This window comes from Melanerpes formicivorus, unplaced genomic scaffold (genome assembly GCF_026170545.1).
Source record: "Melanerpes formicivorus ecotype bairdi unplaced genomic scaffold, bMelFor1.0.p_v2 SCAF_278, whole genome shotgun sequence".
NCBI classification, from domain to species: domain Eukaryota; kingdom Metazoa; phylum Chordata; class Aves; order Piciformes; family Picidae; genus Melanerpes; species Melanerpes formicivorus.
Window position 1 is genome coordinate 6,965 of NW_027142630.1, and position 15,809 is coordinate 22,773.

Below are 15,809 nucleotides of genomic sequence, written 5' to 3' on the forward strand. Positions count from 1 at the left end.
CTCTTCTCTCTTCTCTCTTCTCTTCTCTTCTCCTCTTCTCTCTTCTCTCTTCTCTCTTCTCTCTTCTCTCTTCTCTCTTCTCTCTTCTCTCTCTCTCTCTTCTCTCTTCTCTCTCTTCTCTCTTCTCTCTTCCTTCTCTCTTCTCTCTCTTCTCTCTTCTCTCTTCTCTCTTCTCTCTTCTCTTCTCCAGGAGATGATTTCATGCCACATGCGCCTCACTTGGCTTCCTGCTCACCCTCTGAGAGTGAAACACTTCTGTGCCTCAGAGAATCAGGGGCTGGATGGCTCTGGAGTGGGCTCTGGATCAGCTGCTGGAATTACACAGGACAGAGCAGTGGATTTTTAAGAGGGATGGGTCAGCTTGATGGCAACAGAGGAAATGTTTAGAGGCCTCCTGCTGAGCAGCCTGCAACATTTCGCTCCTTTGGGCCTGGAATTCATTCTTACACTATCACAAACTGCAAGACCTTCTGGACTCCTACCTGAAACCTTTGCTACTGCACTTACCCAGACGCACACCAGATGCTCTGATGTCTCTGCCTCGCTCAGAGGAACACAGTTTGTAAGCAAAGTTAATATATTTGGATTAAAAAAAGATGGAGACAAAGTATTAATCTCTCACTGGAGCCTTGCTCTGGTTGGGCTGTTGCTCTTTATGGGGGGATGGATAAATGCTGAGTTTTATCTTTCACCTCCAATAAACCAGATGCCATTACACAGGGTTGAGGTAGGGTTTTCTTTCTTGCTGCTACTGTTTGACCCCAAATTTCTGCCTCCTCCCAGTGTCTGGTCTCTAAAAGGCAATTTTTTACCCCAAATTCTCACCTTTCCCAGTGTCCAGTCTGTGCCAGCAGTGTTTGCCCCAGGGAGTCTTGCAGGATGGAAAAGACCTCCAAGAGCTTCAAGTCCAACCCTTAACAGAGCACTGCTGAGCCATGGCCCTCAGCACCACAGCTCCACAGCTTGGAAACCCCTCCAGAGATGGAGACTCCAACACTGCCCTGGGCAGCCTGGGCCAGGCCTGGACAACCCTTTTGGGGAAGAGATTGTTCCTTATGTCCAACCTAAACCTCCCCTGGAGCAACCTGAGACTGTTCCTGCTGCCCTGTCACTTGTTCCTTGGGATCCCAAGCCCTACCTGGCTCCAGACTCCTTGCAGGGAGCTGCAGAGAGCAATGAGGTCTCTCTCAGCCTCCTCTGCTCCAGGCTCAACACCCCCAGCTCCCTCAGCTGCTCCTCCTCAGCCCTCTTCTCCAGACCCTTCCCCAGCTTCATTGCCCTTCCCCCCAGCCTCTCAATATTCTTCTTGGAGTGAGAGGCCCAAAGCTGAGGGCAGGATTTGAGCTGTGGCTTCCCAGTGCCAGTCGAGAGGCACAGTCCCTGCCCTGCTCCTCTGCCACACCACTGCTGCTCCAGGACAGGCTGCTGCTGGCTTCTTGCCCACCTGGGCACTGCTGGCTCCCCTCCAGCTGCTGCCAGCCAGCACCCCCAGGGCCTTTCCCATCCAGCAGCTCCCAGGCACTCTGCCCCCAGCCTGCAGCCTCCCTGGGGCTGTTGTGCCCCAGCTGCAGGCCCAGCACCAGCCCCTGCTGAGCCTCATCCCATTGCCCTCAGCCCTTGCCCCCAGCCTGGCCAGACCCCTCTGCAGCTCCTCCCTACCCTCCAGCAGACCAACACTGCCACCCAGCTTGGTGCTGGACCTGGAGGATGCTCTTCCTTCCTCTCTGGCCTCAAGGGAGCCCAGGCACAGCTGCTGCCACAGCTGCCCAGCAACCATCTCTGCACAGCCTGCCAGCAGCACCTGGCCCTGCCCTGCCACACCAAACCCTGCTCGTGGGCTTCACACCAAGCCCCAGCTGCTGCCAGACTGCCTCAGCTTCTCCCATTCCCAGCAAGACCAGGGGCTGGGGGTTGCACTTGGGTCATGGCTGCCCCATGAGGCCTCCAGGCTTGGGGCAGAGAGACTGGGAAGTGCCCAGCAGAGACAGACCTGGGGGTGCTGGCTGGCAGCTGAAGCTGAGCCACTGTGTGCCCAGGTGGCCAAGAAGGCCACCAGCAGCCTGCTCTGGACCAGCAATTGTGTGGCCAAGGGTGTGGAGTGGGGCACTGGGGAGGCCACAGGTGAGCTGTGGGTCCACTTTTGGGGCCTCACTCCAAGGAGGACATTGAGGGGCTGGAGCAGGTCCAGAGAAGGGCAATGGAGCTGGGGAAGGGTCTGCAGAGCAGGGCTGGGGAGGGGCAGCTGAGGGCCTGGGGCTCTTCAGTCTGGAGAAGGGAATGCTGAGAGGAGATCTGTTGAGGAATGGCTTGAATTGCAGGGACATGGTTCTATGGAACAGCTGTTTGATCAGAGTGTGTAGGCCAGACTCCATCTTGCTGTTTACTGCTCACAGCTTAGCTGCTGTGCTGATGCAGCAAGGCCACCACTGCCCTGTGACTGTGCTGGCAGTTTCTCACAAGATAGCAGCATGTGAAATAGTTACTTATAAGATAGTAGTATGTGAAACAAAGTGTGAAACAAGGAGCTGCTGAGAAAGGAGGCTGTGGAGCTGCACGTAGGCCTGACCACAAGCAGGTTGGATAGTATGATGTAACCCTGGACTAAGAGCTAGTAGAATAACGACACCTGTGCATATTTAGCTGCTGAATATACTACATAAGCTGTGCTTCTGAACAATAAAGTTGAAGCTTGCTTATCAATCATATTGATTGCTGCGAGTCTTTCCCTCTCTGTTTCTCGCCGTTGGATCGCGTCCCAACAGAGATCTTCGTGGTGTTCATCAGTATCTGAGGGGTGGGTGTCAAGCAGCAGGGGCCAGGCTCTTTCCAGTGGCTCCTGAGAGAGGACAAGGGGCAAGGGACACAGACTGGAGCACAGCAAGTTCCACCTCAGCCTGAGGAGAAACTTGTTTGGTGTGAGGGTGCTGAGCCCTGGAGCAGGCTACCCAGAGAGGTTGTGGAGTCTCCTGCTCTGGAGACTTTCAAGACCCATCTGGATGTGCTCCTGTGTGGCCTGCCCTGGGTGATGCTGCTCTGGCAGGGGCTTGGACTGGGTGATCTCCAGAGGTCCCTTCTAACCTGGTTCTGTGACATGATCTGGGTGGTGGCACTGAAGACATCCTCCTCAAGACTGCTGCTGACACCAGACTGGGTGAGCTGCAGCAGAGGGGCCACAGGCAGCTCCCCTATGGGCTCTGGGCAGCCCTGTGCCCTCTCCGTTGGATTGCTCTTTGTGTCCTTACAGCTGCTTTCAGCCTTCTTTCCCTCTGCCTCGGTCTCCCTCCTTCATTTCCTTCTCTTCCCCTTTGGTAAGCAGAGGGCTTCATGGGGAGCAGCTGTCACTCACCTGGGGGCCAGCCCAGGGCTCACCCCTGGCACCAAGATTAAACTGATCCTGCTGGGCCTGCCCAAAGCAGAGGCAGAACTGGCACCAGCTCTTCATGTGGCAGAGGTGTGGAGCAGCAGCTGCAGCAGAGGGCAGTGAGGCACTGACCCCTTGCAGCAGCACCCCTGAGCCCGGCAGGAGCCCTGCCCACGGTGGGTCTGCTCACCCTGCTGGGAGCCACCTCCTGATTGCCCCTGGAGCATTTGGTGACAATGGCTTCAGGCTTTTGTGCTCTGACTCCCATCCCGGCCAGGGCCTTCTGCCTCCTGCATTGGAGTGCAGCTAAAAGCCCCAGGGGCTGCCCAGCCTTTCCCAGCTGATCAAATACCAACCCCTCTGGGCCACTCCCAGGGAGAGTTTCACTGCAGAGAGCCTCCTTAGAGAAATACCATCTTTATTGCATCCAAAGCTACAGATCAGACAACAGGACAGAGCTCACAGACAGACACAGACAGACAGGTCCCATCCAGAGGCTGGTGCTCAGTGCCTGGCAGTCCAGCTGCAGAGCAGTGACAGTGCTGTCCTTCAGGGGTCTGTACTGGCACCTGTACTCTTTAGTATCTTTATCCCTGCTATAGAGAGGGGGTCGAGGGCCCCACCAGCAGTGTGCAGATGGCACCAAGCTGAGTGGCGCTGTTGATAGGCCAGAGGGACAGGATGGCATCCAGAGGGACCTGGCCAAGCTGGAGAGGTGGTGCCCAGGGGAACCTCCTGAGGTTCAACAAGAGCAAGTGCTCTTATTGCAAGAGCAATGGCTTCAAAGTAGAGCAGAGCAGCTTTAGACTGGATGTGAGGAACGAGTTCTTCACTGTGAGGGTGGTGGAACCCTGGAACAGGTTGCCCAGGGAGGTGGTTGGGGCCCCATCACTGGAGGTATTCAAGGGGAGGCTGCACAGGGCTCTGGGCAGCCTGAGTGAGTTGGGGATGCCCCTGCTGAGTGCAGGGGGAGTTGGACTGGATGAGCTTTGGAGACCCCTTCCAGCCCCAACTATTCTGTGATGCTACAAAAGAGAGGAACTAACTAACTAACTAACTAACTAACTAACTAACTAACTAACTAACTAACTAACCCTGAGTCCTGTGTCCAGTTCTGGACCCCTCAGCTCAAGAAAGAGGTTGAGCTGCTGGAAGGTGTCCAGAGAAGGGCAACAAAGCTGGGGAGGGGTCTGGGACACAGCCCTGTGAGGAGAGGCTGAGGGAGCTGGGGTTGCTTAGCCTGGAGAAGAGGAGGCTCAGGGGAGACCTTCTTGCTCTCTACAACTCCCTGCAGGGAGGTTGTAGCCAGGGGGGGGTTGGTCTCTTCTCCCAGGCAACCAGCACCAGAACAAGAGGACACAGTCTCAAGCTGTGCCAGGGCAGGTTTAGGCTGGAGGTTAGGAAGAAGTTCTTCCCAGAGGGAGTGATTGCCCATTGGAATGTGCTGCCCAGGGAGGTGGTGGAGTCACCATCACTGGAGGTGTTTAGGAAGAGCCTGGATGAGGCCCTTGGTGCCATGGTTTAGTTGACCAGATGGTGTTGGGTGAGAGGTTGGGCTCGATGATATCGAAGGTCTCTTCCAACCTGGTCTATTCTATTCTATTCTATTCTATTCTATTCTATTCTATTCTATTCTATTCTATTCTATTCTATCCTAACTAACTAAGCAAGTAACTAAGTAAGGAAATAAGTAAGTTAACTAACTAACTAACTGAGAAGCCAACCAACAGGCAACAAGGAGGAACCAACAAGGAGGCAAAGGAGGCCAAAGTCAGAGGAGCTGCTGGTGAAGGATCTCCCAGACCATCTTCTTCCTGAAGCTGGGCATGTGTCTCTGGAAGGAAAGCAAAGAGCCATGACATGGGAAGCCACAGCAGGCAGAGGCAGACAATGGCCACGACCCCCTGGCTGCTGCCTCTTGCCCAAGAGGAACCTCACAGGTTCCGCTAGGAAGCAGGCACAGGACACAAGGATGGAGAAGAGAGCTCTGCCCTGCTGAGCCCCCTTGGAACTTCCAAGCCAAGCAGCCATGCCCCAAAGCCAGAGAGAGGGAGGCACAAAAACTCAGCCCCTGCCCCAGGCACAAGGAAGAGCTGCTGAGCAACCTCCCTGGCTCTCGTGCCCAGAGCTCTGGAGCTGCCCACAGCCCTCACTCACCTGGCTGAAGGTGATGGCTCTGTCCCTGCAGATGGACTCAGCATATTTACAGAGGAAGACCCCGCAGTCACTCTGGTTCCTCTGCTGAGGGATCTCCTGGGGAAGGCAAAGCAGAGGGAGAAGTTCACTCCCTGGGCAAGAGAAGCCGCCTGGCAGCTCAGGCTCCCAGCTGGCAGCCCAGCAGTGCTCACGTACCTGGGCCCCCATGCTGTGCAGAGCCCACTCGGCAGAAGCCAGCTCCAGGCCTCTCCTGCTGCGGCTTTCCTCTTGCAGGTATTGGCTGTGCAAAGCAAACCCAGCCCTCACACCCTGGCCTCACCTCTGGCACAACCAGTGCCAAAGCTCTGGGGCTAAGGCTGCTGGCTGCAGAGGGGCCCTGGCCACCAGCTCTCCAGGCAGCAATGGTTGGATGCAGAGCTGCTCCACCCTTCCCCAGGCAGCTGCTGTGACCTGCTCAGGAGAGCACAGGGCTCCAGGGACACTTGACTTGGCTCTGGGGGGCCACTCTCCTGCCCTGGCTCTGCAGAGCTGCTGCAGCTGCTCCTCCCTGCTTGTGCAGCACTGGCAGAGACATCTACGGAGGAGCAGCTGCCCCAGTGCCCTTCCATGGGGACCTCTGGGGCGTGGGTGGCAGACTGCAGGCCCCCAAAACCCTGAGTGCAGGGCCTCAGGGGAGAGCAGGCAGGTAGCCAAGGGCATGCAGCTGGCAGCAGGCACATCAAAGGCTGCTGCTTTCTGCCTCCAAGAAGTAGGAAACCTTGCAGCCAGGAGGCAGAGACAGCCTCTGAACCCCTCCGAATGCACAGCACAGAAGCATTGGCTGAGCAGCTACTTACAGCAGAGCCTGGCAGATCTTCATGCCCCTCTGCCCCAGCGAGTCATAGTAGCTGATGGTCTTCCTCCTGACATCAATGACCTGTGGTTGGAAGGGGACTGCTGGACAAAGCACAGCCTTTGGCTGCACACACAGCCAGAGCCTCCTGACTTCCCTGGTGAGGATTTCACCCCCACCCAGCTCTACCAAGAAGCCACTTGGACTCACCACCAGTGCCCAATGTGTCCCCAGGTGGATGGGAACCAGGATGATGTCCTTCTGGAAGATGTCCAGGCCCCTGGTCCACCTTCTCACCCCCTCATAGCCACCAGACACCAGCCTGGGGTAGAAGAAGGTGCTAAAGGCATGGACAGAAGGGTATCCAGCCTTCCTGCTCCTCTCTGCCACCAGCTGCAGGTAGAAGTTGATGACCTGTGCCAGGAAGAAGCAGCTGGGGATGTAAAAGGGGACCCAGCTGCCCCAAAGCAGAGCAGGGCAGGCAGGGCAGCAGCAGTGGCAAAGCCCTGCTGAGCTCCATGCCCCTGGGCTGCAGCTGCTGTACCTCATCGTTCAGCCACTGGCCCTCCCTGAGCGTGCCCATGGCCTCCCGGGTGACACGGAGCTTGAAGGCACTGCTCAGCACCTCCCGAGGGTCACCTGGGCCCAGGGCAGCTCTGGCTGCTGCCTCCAGGGCCTGCAATGCACAGGGAGAAGCACTTGTGAGGCACAGACCCCAGCACATGGGCCCCTGGGCAGCTCCCCGCTCCAGCAAGGGCTGGCAATCGAGGTGCCCGAGGGGGAGCAGCTTCCTCTGCCACCTTGCACAGCCTCTGGCAGCTGCCAAAGCCTTGCTGACCTCTGCTGCAGGCCCCCTGGCTGCAGAGCCCTGGGGCTTCTCCTTGGCCTTCAGCAGCCTCTTCCTCGCCACCGAAACCTCCCCGGCGTCGTCAGAGGTGACCTCAGCTGGGGAACAGAGAGCCCACAGGAGACCAGGGTTGGAAAGGGCACCAGGAGCTCTCTTTGGCCTAAAGGCCTCTCCTCAGCCCCCCCTGGAGCAGTGGCACTGGCTCCAAGGCACAGAGCCCTTTGCCCCGAGCAGCTGCTGCTGGCTTCGGAGGGGTTGGCTCCTGAGCAGTGCTGCAGAGCTGGAGCTCAGAGCCCGAGCCCCGAGTCTGCCAGCCAGAGGGGCCAGCCCAGCCTGCTGGGGGGCACATTCCCTGCTGCTGCAGCTCACAGCAATGCCATTTCCCTCTGCCTGCCAGCACCGGGCAGGCACCTTCCTTCACAGCCCAGCTGCAAGGCATTTCTCCTCAGGCAAGCAGGCACTTGGAGCTGGCAGAGCCACAGGGCAAGGACAGGGAGCAGGGAGCTCCCAGCTGGGACTTCAGCTCCTCCTCCTGCTGAGGGCTCTGGGCTCCCCAGCACAGAGAGGGGCCTGGGGGAGCTCCTGAGAGCGCCGTGCGCGGGGCCGTGCCCCAGGAGACATCCTCAGGCACTGGCTACAGCCATGGCCAGGGGCACAGAAGGGCTGCAAAGGCCACGGGCTCAGTGGCAGTGCTGAAGGACAAGAGCCAGAGCTTTCCCAGCTCCAGGCAACCCAAGGAACATCTGGCAGCTTGACCTCTCCTGCCATGGCCAGTACCTGACTTCTGCTTCTTGCGAGGCACCTCCTGCTCCTCATCCTCCACAAGCTGCACAGCTCTGAGGGAAGAGCACACAGAGCAGTGCTTGGCAGCCAGGGGCAAGCTGCTGCCAGGCTGAGTTCCCTGCACTCCCACCTCTGCCAGGCCATGGAGCCCTCGCAGAGCCCTGGCTGCCTCCCTAGAGCGGGGAGGCTCTGCCTCTCCTTCTGCTGAGGCTTCCCAACCCTTCCTGCCTCTTCCCAGCCCCAAAGCATTGCTGACATCCAGCAAGGAGCTTTCCTCTTTGCTCCAGGCAAGAGCGCACCGGAGGCCCTCGCAGCTCCCAGCTCAGGACGCTGGTGGCAAACAAGAGGAGCCCAAAGCGCCTGGAACCTGCGCTCGGGAGCTGGCTCCGCACGGGAGCAGAGATGCTTCTCGGCTGCTCCTATCCTCGGCAGCCGCCGAGAGCAAGGGCAGAGAGCCTTCTGCTCCGGGAGCAGCCCCTGAGGGACCTGCCAGGCTGCGACCCCGTCCAGCCGCAGAGGGCACAGCAGCCCCGCAGGGCACAGCAGCCCCGCAGGGCACAGCAGCCCCGGGTGCCCTTCCCCAGCCAGCGCTGCCCGCGGCAGCAGCCCCGCTCCGCCCCAGCCGTGCCCGCCCCGTCCCGCCCGCGGCTGGCTGCGGGGCCTGCGCAGAGCTCTGCAGCGCCGCTGCCTTCCCGAGCCTCGTCCTGCCTGGGCGAGCGACGCTTCTCGCACCTCCTCCGTCCCGCTGCCGGCGCAGCGTCCGGCGGGGCCATGGCTGCAGCGCCACTGGAGGGGACGTTGCCAGGGCGGCTGCTAGGGACGCTGCCGGCTCTGACGTGCCACCTCTGTGACCTGGCCCTGCCACCCTGCCGATGCCGCAGCACCCGGGGGCCCCGCTGCAGCCTCTGCTCTGCCCAGCCGCTCCCGGCTGCCACGGATCCTGCCTGCTGTTGAGTTCGGCCTCTGGCTCCTGAGCTGTGCCTCCCCCAAGGCTTTGCCTCAGGGGCTGCCCTGCTGTGCCCCTGCCGGGGGGCTGAAGCAGTGAGTGCCAGAGCAGTGGGGGAGCAAAGTCCTTGCCCTGCAGAGCTGATGTGGGGCTGGAGGCATGGCTGTGATTGAAGGGGCACAGCTCTTTGCTGTGAGGTCAAGCACCAGCGACCCTCTGAAGCTGCCATTGCCGCCTCTGGGCTTGACCTGTGCTCAGCATGGTGCCCAGCTGGCACGGCCCTGGCCCAAGGAGGTCTTGGCCAGAGAGATGTTTCCCTGCTTCCCCACCACCTCCTCAGGCAACCTCCTGCAGTGTTCTACCACCCTCACAATAAAGAATTCCTTCCTCGTGTCCCAGCTAAGTCTGCCCTGCTCTGCTTTGAAGCCTGGCCCTCTTGGCCTGCCACTCCCAGCCCTTGTCAGAAGTCCCTTCCCAGCTCCCCTGAGCCCTCTGCAGGTACTGCTCTAAGGTCTCCCTGGAGCCTTCTCCAGGCTGAGCAGCTCCAACTCTCCCAGCCCGCCTCCAGAGCAAAGCCCTCTGCTATCTTGGTGTCCCTCTTCCTTCCCTGCATTCATAGTGCTCTCAGTCTGGGTTACCTGTGCTGGGTTTGCTTGGGAATGTCCCTGGGCTGCATCAAGGGAGTGTGGCCAGAGATGGAGAGAGGGGATTCTGTCCCTCTGCTCTGGGGTGACCTCATCTGCAGGACCAGGTCCAGCCCTGGAGCCCCCAGCACGAGGAGGACAAGGACCTGATGGAGAGGATCCAGAGAAGGCCACAAGAAATGATCAGGGGGCTGGAGAACCTCTGCTGTGAGGACAGGCTGGGACAGCTGGGGTTGTCCAGCCTGGGGAAGAGAAGGCTCCAGGGAGACCTTAGAGCTGCTTTTCCCTGTCTGGAGGGCACCTAGAAGAAGGCTGGGGAGGGGCTGTGAAGAAGAGTCTGAATCTCTCTCCGTGTCAAACCATCCTCCCTTGTCCTGGCACAAGAGGCCCTGCTCCAAAGTCTGTCCCCAGCTTTCTGCTCTGCCTCCTGAGGTACCCAAAGGCCCCCAGAAGGTCTCTGTGCAGCCTTCTCCAGGCTGATCAAGGCCAGCTGCCTCTGCCTGGTCTCACAGCAGGTCACTGGATCGTTTCTGTGGCCTCCTCTCCCCCACTCCATGGCTCCATGGCTCTGCTGTGCTGAGGACTCCAGAGCTGGCCCTGCAGGGGGGCCTCAGCAGAGCAGAGGCAGAGGGGCAGCCTCTCCTCCCTGCCTCTGCTGCCCAGGCTGCTGGGGCTGTCTTGGTGTCCTGGGTGTTGCCAGGTGCTGTGACACTCTGTCCTGCATGCCAGCTGCCCTTAGGCACTCGGGATCCTGCCCTGGAGTTCTGCTGTGCCTCAGCAGAAGGCCCCAGGGCCGTGGCCGTGCTGCAGCTGTGTTGGGGCAGTTCCATTGCCTCTGGCTGTGGTCAATGTCTGCTCTCCCTGAGCTGCTGTTGCTGCTGGGAGATGCTCTGCAGGCATCCCCAGGGCCTTGTCCCAGCCAGCCAGGGGCACGCAGCTGGTTTGTGTCTCCTGGGGCAGCAGGAGCTGTGTGTGGGCTCCCTGCAGGAGCAGCTTGGCAGCCCTGGCTTCTGGGAGGCTTCCTAGGGCTGCTCTGGGTGAGCTGCAGCAGAGGGGCCACAGGCAGCTCCCCTATGGGCTCTGGGCAGGCCTGTGTCCTCTGCTGTGGCAACCAGGGCACAACCCAGCACTGGGAGTGCCTTGGGGCAGAGCCAGAGCTGCTGGCTGCTGCTGGCTGTCTGCTGGCTGTCTGCTGGTGGATCCTGCTGGCTGTCTGCTGGCTGTCTGCTGGTGGATCCTGGTGGCTGCTGCTGGCTGTCTGCTGGTGGATCCTGCTGGCTGTCTGCTGGCTGTCTGCTGGCTGTCTGCTGGTGGATCCTGGTGGCTGTCTGCTGGCTGTCTGCTGGTGGATCCTGGTGGCTGTCTGCTGGCTGTCTGCTGGTGGATCCTGGTGGCTGCTGGTGGCTGTCTGCTGGTGGATCCTGCTGGCTGTCTGCTGGTGGATCCTGGTGGCTGCTGGTGGCTGACTGCTGGTGGATCCTGGTGGCTGCTGGTGGCTGACTGCTGGTGGATCCTGGTGGCTGCTGGTGGCTGACTGCTGGTGGATCCTGGTGGCTGCTGGTGGCTGACTGCTGGTGGGTCCTGGTGGCTGCTGGTGGCTGACTGCTGGTGGATCCTGCTGGCTGTCTGCTGGCTGTCTGCTGGTGGATCCTGGTGGCTGCTGGTGGCTGACTGCTGGTGGTTGTCTGCTGGTGGCTGCTGGCGTATCCTGGTGGACACTGGTGCTGGCCCCGGGCCGAGGTGATGATGGCTGTGTCCCCTCCCCAGCCAAACACCGGGGCGGGGCTTTGGGTGCCCCAGGAGGGAGGGCTGGGAGCAGGGCAAGGCTGGGAGGGGGGAGGCCTGAGCGCCGCTGTCCCACGCCGCAGTGCTGAGGACATTGCCGGCACGAAGCTGCTTTTGGGGCAGGATTGAGAGAGGAGGTTGTCCCTGGAGCCAAGCGGAGGTTCTTGTGCTGGGGGAGAGGCCCTGGGAGCTGCAGCACTTGCCATGGTGGGCACCCCCGGGGGCTGGGGCCCCTTCTCTTCTCCCTGCCCCCACAGCTGGACAGGCAGCAAACTTTCCATGACTCTGATCTTCTCTCTGGGATTCTCTGAAGTCAACTTCTTGCAGACTTTCACTACTTCAAGAGGCCTCTAAGCAAGCTGGGGACAGCCTTTTGCCTAGGAGCTGTAGTGACAGGACAAGAGGGATGGTTTGAAACTCAAAGAGGGAGGTTTAGAGCAGCTGTCCTGTGAGAGCTCAGTGCTGCCAGGCAGGAAACTCCAGCTGCCTTCCCCTGGATCCTGCCCGTGCTTGGCTCGTGCCCAGCCTGCCAGCACATTGCTGCCTCCTGTTCCAAAGGGAAAAACCTCTCCAGGGATGCTGCAGGGTTTGAGCTGAGCAGGGCCTGATGGCCCAAGCACAGCCCTGAAGCATGGAGCATGTCCCACTGCCCCCATGCTGGACCCTTGAGAGCTGCCAGTGTGTTGCCTGCTGGCCAGGGAGCACTGCCTCCAGGAGTCCTCTGCCAGCTTGCTCCCTCTCAGTGTGCTGGGGATGGGCTGGGGGTGCAGCCTGGAGGAGGCTGAGGGAAGACCTTCTGGCTCTCTGCAACTCCCTGGAAGGAGGCTGGAGCCAAGAGGGGGTTGGTCTCTTCTCCCAAGGAACAAGTGATAGGAGGAGAGGACATGGCCTCAGGTTGCTCCAGGTTGGACATGAGGAACAAATTCTTGCCCTTGAGGGCTGTCAAGTCCTGGCCCAGGCTTGTCCCCATCCCTGGAGGGGTTTCCTGGAGCAAAGGGTGGCTGTGTCTGCCCAGCTGCAGTTGTTGTTTCTTTCCATGAAGGAACTTCCATTCCCATGGGACATTCCCTTGGGTTTCTGTCTAGCTCTGGTTGAGTGTCTCTGGCTGTGGCTCTGTTCCCTCAGCAGCCAGAGCTGGCCTGGCTGCCCTACTCCTCTCAGCCACACTCCTGATCTGTGTTCTTAGGCTCAGTGCCCTTTCTAAAACACAAACCCAGCTGCTCTGGTCAGCAGAGGGTGATCTGCTGGGGGTGATGAGGGTTGGATGCTTCCTAAGGGATGCCAAGGCACCCTACCAGCGAGGCCAGTGGTGCCCAGACTGACAGATAGAATCCTGGAATGGTTTGGGTTGGAAAGGACCTTAGAGATCTTCTAGTTCCATGGGCCGGGCCATGAGGAGTCCATACCCTGCAGCTCCCCACTGACATCTGCAGAGGAAGCCATCTGAGGCAGCACCTGCCAAGGGGGAGCTGCAATGGCCTGGAGCTCTTCCTCCATCCCCTTGCAGCCAGGTCAGGCCAGCTCAGGCTCTGATCCAGGGCGACCTGCAGGCAGCTCCTTGGAAAAACACTGCTGGGTGGGAAGCACCAAGGGCTGCTGCTGGCCTGCCCACAGCAGCTGAGAGGATGTGCCTGACAGGATTATGGTCATTAATGTGATGAATGGAATGATAATTCCTGTCAATTAGGTGATTTTTATTAAAGCAAAAGCAGGAGCATGAATGGTGAACCAAGGGATCAGACACTGGGAACTGGCATATGTAACTAGAGTGAGATTCTTTTTAGGCTTCATTATAATCAGTTGTTGATGATTAATTTGACTTGCTTTACTCCAGAGTAAGATTTTAGCTTTCATTATAACCTGTTGTTTATTAATTTGATTTGTTTTAACGTCTGTATACAAAGGCCCTAGGGAAATGTTAGGAACTAACAGCTAACAGTTGAAGTATTATGAAACAAGAAGTTGTTCAAGGATGAGAAAGGAAGAGAGGTTGCTACAGGAGATGTGAACACAAGAGACAATTGTGACAGTCACAAGAACCTATGTGAAAATTCACCCCTGGGAAGGAGGTTGATGGCAACAACAGAGCTAAGAAGACACAACCACAAGGACTCAGCACACAACCCACCGGCTGTGCTGACCAGAGGATTGCATAATTGAAAGCCCACCAGAAGGACAAGCTAATTTAAATAAACCCACCTTTCTATGCATATGTATTAAGAGTAGGAGATTTAAAGGGGAGTTAGACTGTGAGGAGTGTGCACTGTGCACCCAGCGCTGTTTTGCATGTCTCTCATTGCCTTAAAATTGCTCCTTTCAAACTGTATTCAATCGACTGTCATTCATAACAGTTAATAACTGGCAGAACTATTAATAATGATATTGATAACTGTATTAATCCCAAAGGCCCCCAGAAAACGTCAATACAACTTTTGTACAGTTATGTTCAGGTTCCTGTGCCCGGCTGGGAAGGATCCACATCAAATACACCTTCAGGAACAGCTGAACGATTTAGGCAGAGGAAGGGAAAAGACAACTCTGAGCCTAACATCAAATCCAGAGCTAGAGAGAGCCAGGAGCTGCAATTTCTGCTTCGGTCACAAGATGGACTCCCTTCAGCTCCTTCATGGAGCAGAGGCAGAGGAAAGAGGGGGAAACCCCAAACTCTGGAGCCTTTGCTCAAGCTCCAGAGTCAGGTTCCTCACACAGCAATGCTCAGGCTGGGAAATTCGGTCAGTCCAAGGCGCTGTGCCGGGAGCTGCAGGCAGGAAATTTCATAAGCCCAAGCTGTGCTCTGGATGCAGTTGCAGAGGCAAAGCGAAAGCAAGAGCTAAGCTTCCACCTTGTCCACAGCGAGAGAAGTGGAGCCGCTGGGCACCGGCGGAGGGGGAGGCACCAGCAGCACTCCCCCAGCCGGCCGGCAGCCGGGCAGAAGCAAGGGCGGAAAGGGAAGGGTTTACCAACCCCCCTCTCTTAACTCCTGTTGGAAACAAACCAGAGCAGCAGCAGAACAGCAATCTGAAATGTAGCCAAGTAGCTGCTGAGCAGCTCACAGCAGTGAGCGGCCAGGGCCCTGCCCAGCAGCTCTGCTGCTGGCTTGGTGCCGCCGGCAAGTCCGGACCCAGCTCCGTGCAGAGCCTCTGGCATCTACCTCCAGCTGCTGCTGCTGTCCTCCGGCTCTTGGTCAAGCATGGCTGGGCTTGGCTATGCCCCATCGGGACAGTTCTGCAGGAGGATTTCCCTGGCTTGGGTGCTGTAAGGCACCTGAACATGTATCTGGCTCAGCATCGTGGGGGAAGTCATTGGGCATAAAGTTTTGGCATGGGGGAGCTTGGCACTTGGCCCCTGGGCTGAACAGGAGCCAGCAGTGTGCCCAGGTGGCCAAGAAGGCCAATGGCATCCTGGCCTGCATCAGGAGCAGTGTGGCCAGCAGGAGCAGGGAGCTCATCCTGCCCTGTGCTCAGCACTGCTCAGGCCACACCTCGAGTCCTGTGTCCAGTTCTGGGCTCCTCAGGTTAGAAAAGATGTGGAGATGTTGGAAGGTGTCCAGAGAAGGGCAACAAAGCTGGGGAGGGGTCTGGAGCACAGTTCTGTGAGGAGAGGCTGAGGGAGCTGGGGTTTTGTCCACTCCGTTGGATTGCTCTTTGTGTCCTTACAGCTGCTTTCAGCCTTCTTTCCCTCTGCCTCGGTCTCCCTCCTTCAGTTCTTTCTCTTCCCCTTTGGTAAGCAGAGGGCTTCATGGGGAGCAGCTGTCACTCACCTGGGGGCCAGCCCAGGGCTCACCCCTGGCACCAAGATTCAACTGAACCTGCTGGGTTTCCCGACCCAAACGACTCCGTGTCTCTGCGGCTAGGCTCAGCAAACGCCGGCCGTGCAGGCGCAGAACCCGGCGCCTCCGCTCCCTGCTTCCCGCTTGCGGGGCAGCCGGAGCCGCGGCGGAGCGGCTGAAGGGGCCACGGGGTGCGCTCGTAGCGGCGCTCTGGCCACGGCGGGTCCTGGCTGTGCGACTCGGCAGCTGCAGCCTCCCCGTGCGGATCCGGGGGCCGCCGGGCCAGAGCCGCCCGGCTGGCAGCAGCGCCTCTGGAGCACCGCCGGGAGCACTGGGCGTGGGGGTCTGGCAGGAAGGGCGGAAGTGACGTCACGACGCAGCACTGGAGAGCACCATGGTTGCTGTGGGTAGCACGGCCTCCCCTGCGGAAGGAAGGGCGGAAGTGACGTCTGAGGGCACCCCCGGCGGCGCCATGCCAGGAGCCTTTGGGCTTTCCCTGGCGGTGTTCAGCTCTCCCTGATCACTGAACTGATGTGGAGTGGCCAAAACAGTTCCTTGCTTGCACCCGAGCAAACGAGATTCCTTCTGCTGATCCACTGGTAGGGCATTACGTGGCATATGGTGCCACATCCAGCTGGTGGCCAATCACTAGTGGTGTGCCCCAAGGATCAGTGCTGGGCCCCAT

The 15,809-nt window shown here is 58.9% G+C and overlaps 1 protein-coding gene across 1 annotated transcript; it reads right to left on the minus strand.

Moving 5' to 3' along the window:
• Nucleotides 1-4,549: 4,549 nt before the first annotated feature.
• LOC137458792 (sentrin-specific protease 2-like) lies at nt 4,550-15,809 on the minus strand. Its single transcript, XM_068170054.1, has 10 exons — nt 15,736-15,809; nt 15,139-15,546; nt 7,975-8,033; nt 7,189-7,295; nt 6,895-7,026; nt 6,561-6,764; nt 6,355-6,434; nt 5,714-5,798; nt 5,519-5,614; nt 4,550-5,195 (listed from the first exon to the last, which is right to left on the minus strand). Exons 1-10 carry the CDS (start codon nt 15,807-15,809, stop codon nt 5,133-5,135), a joined length of 1,308 nt encoding a protein of 435 aa, XP_068026155.1. The 3' UTR covers nt 4,550-5,132.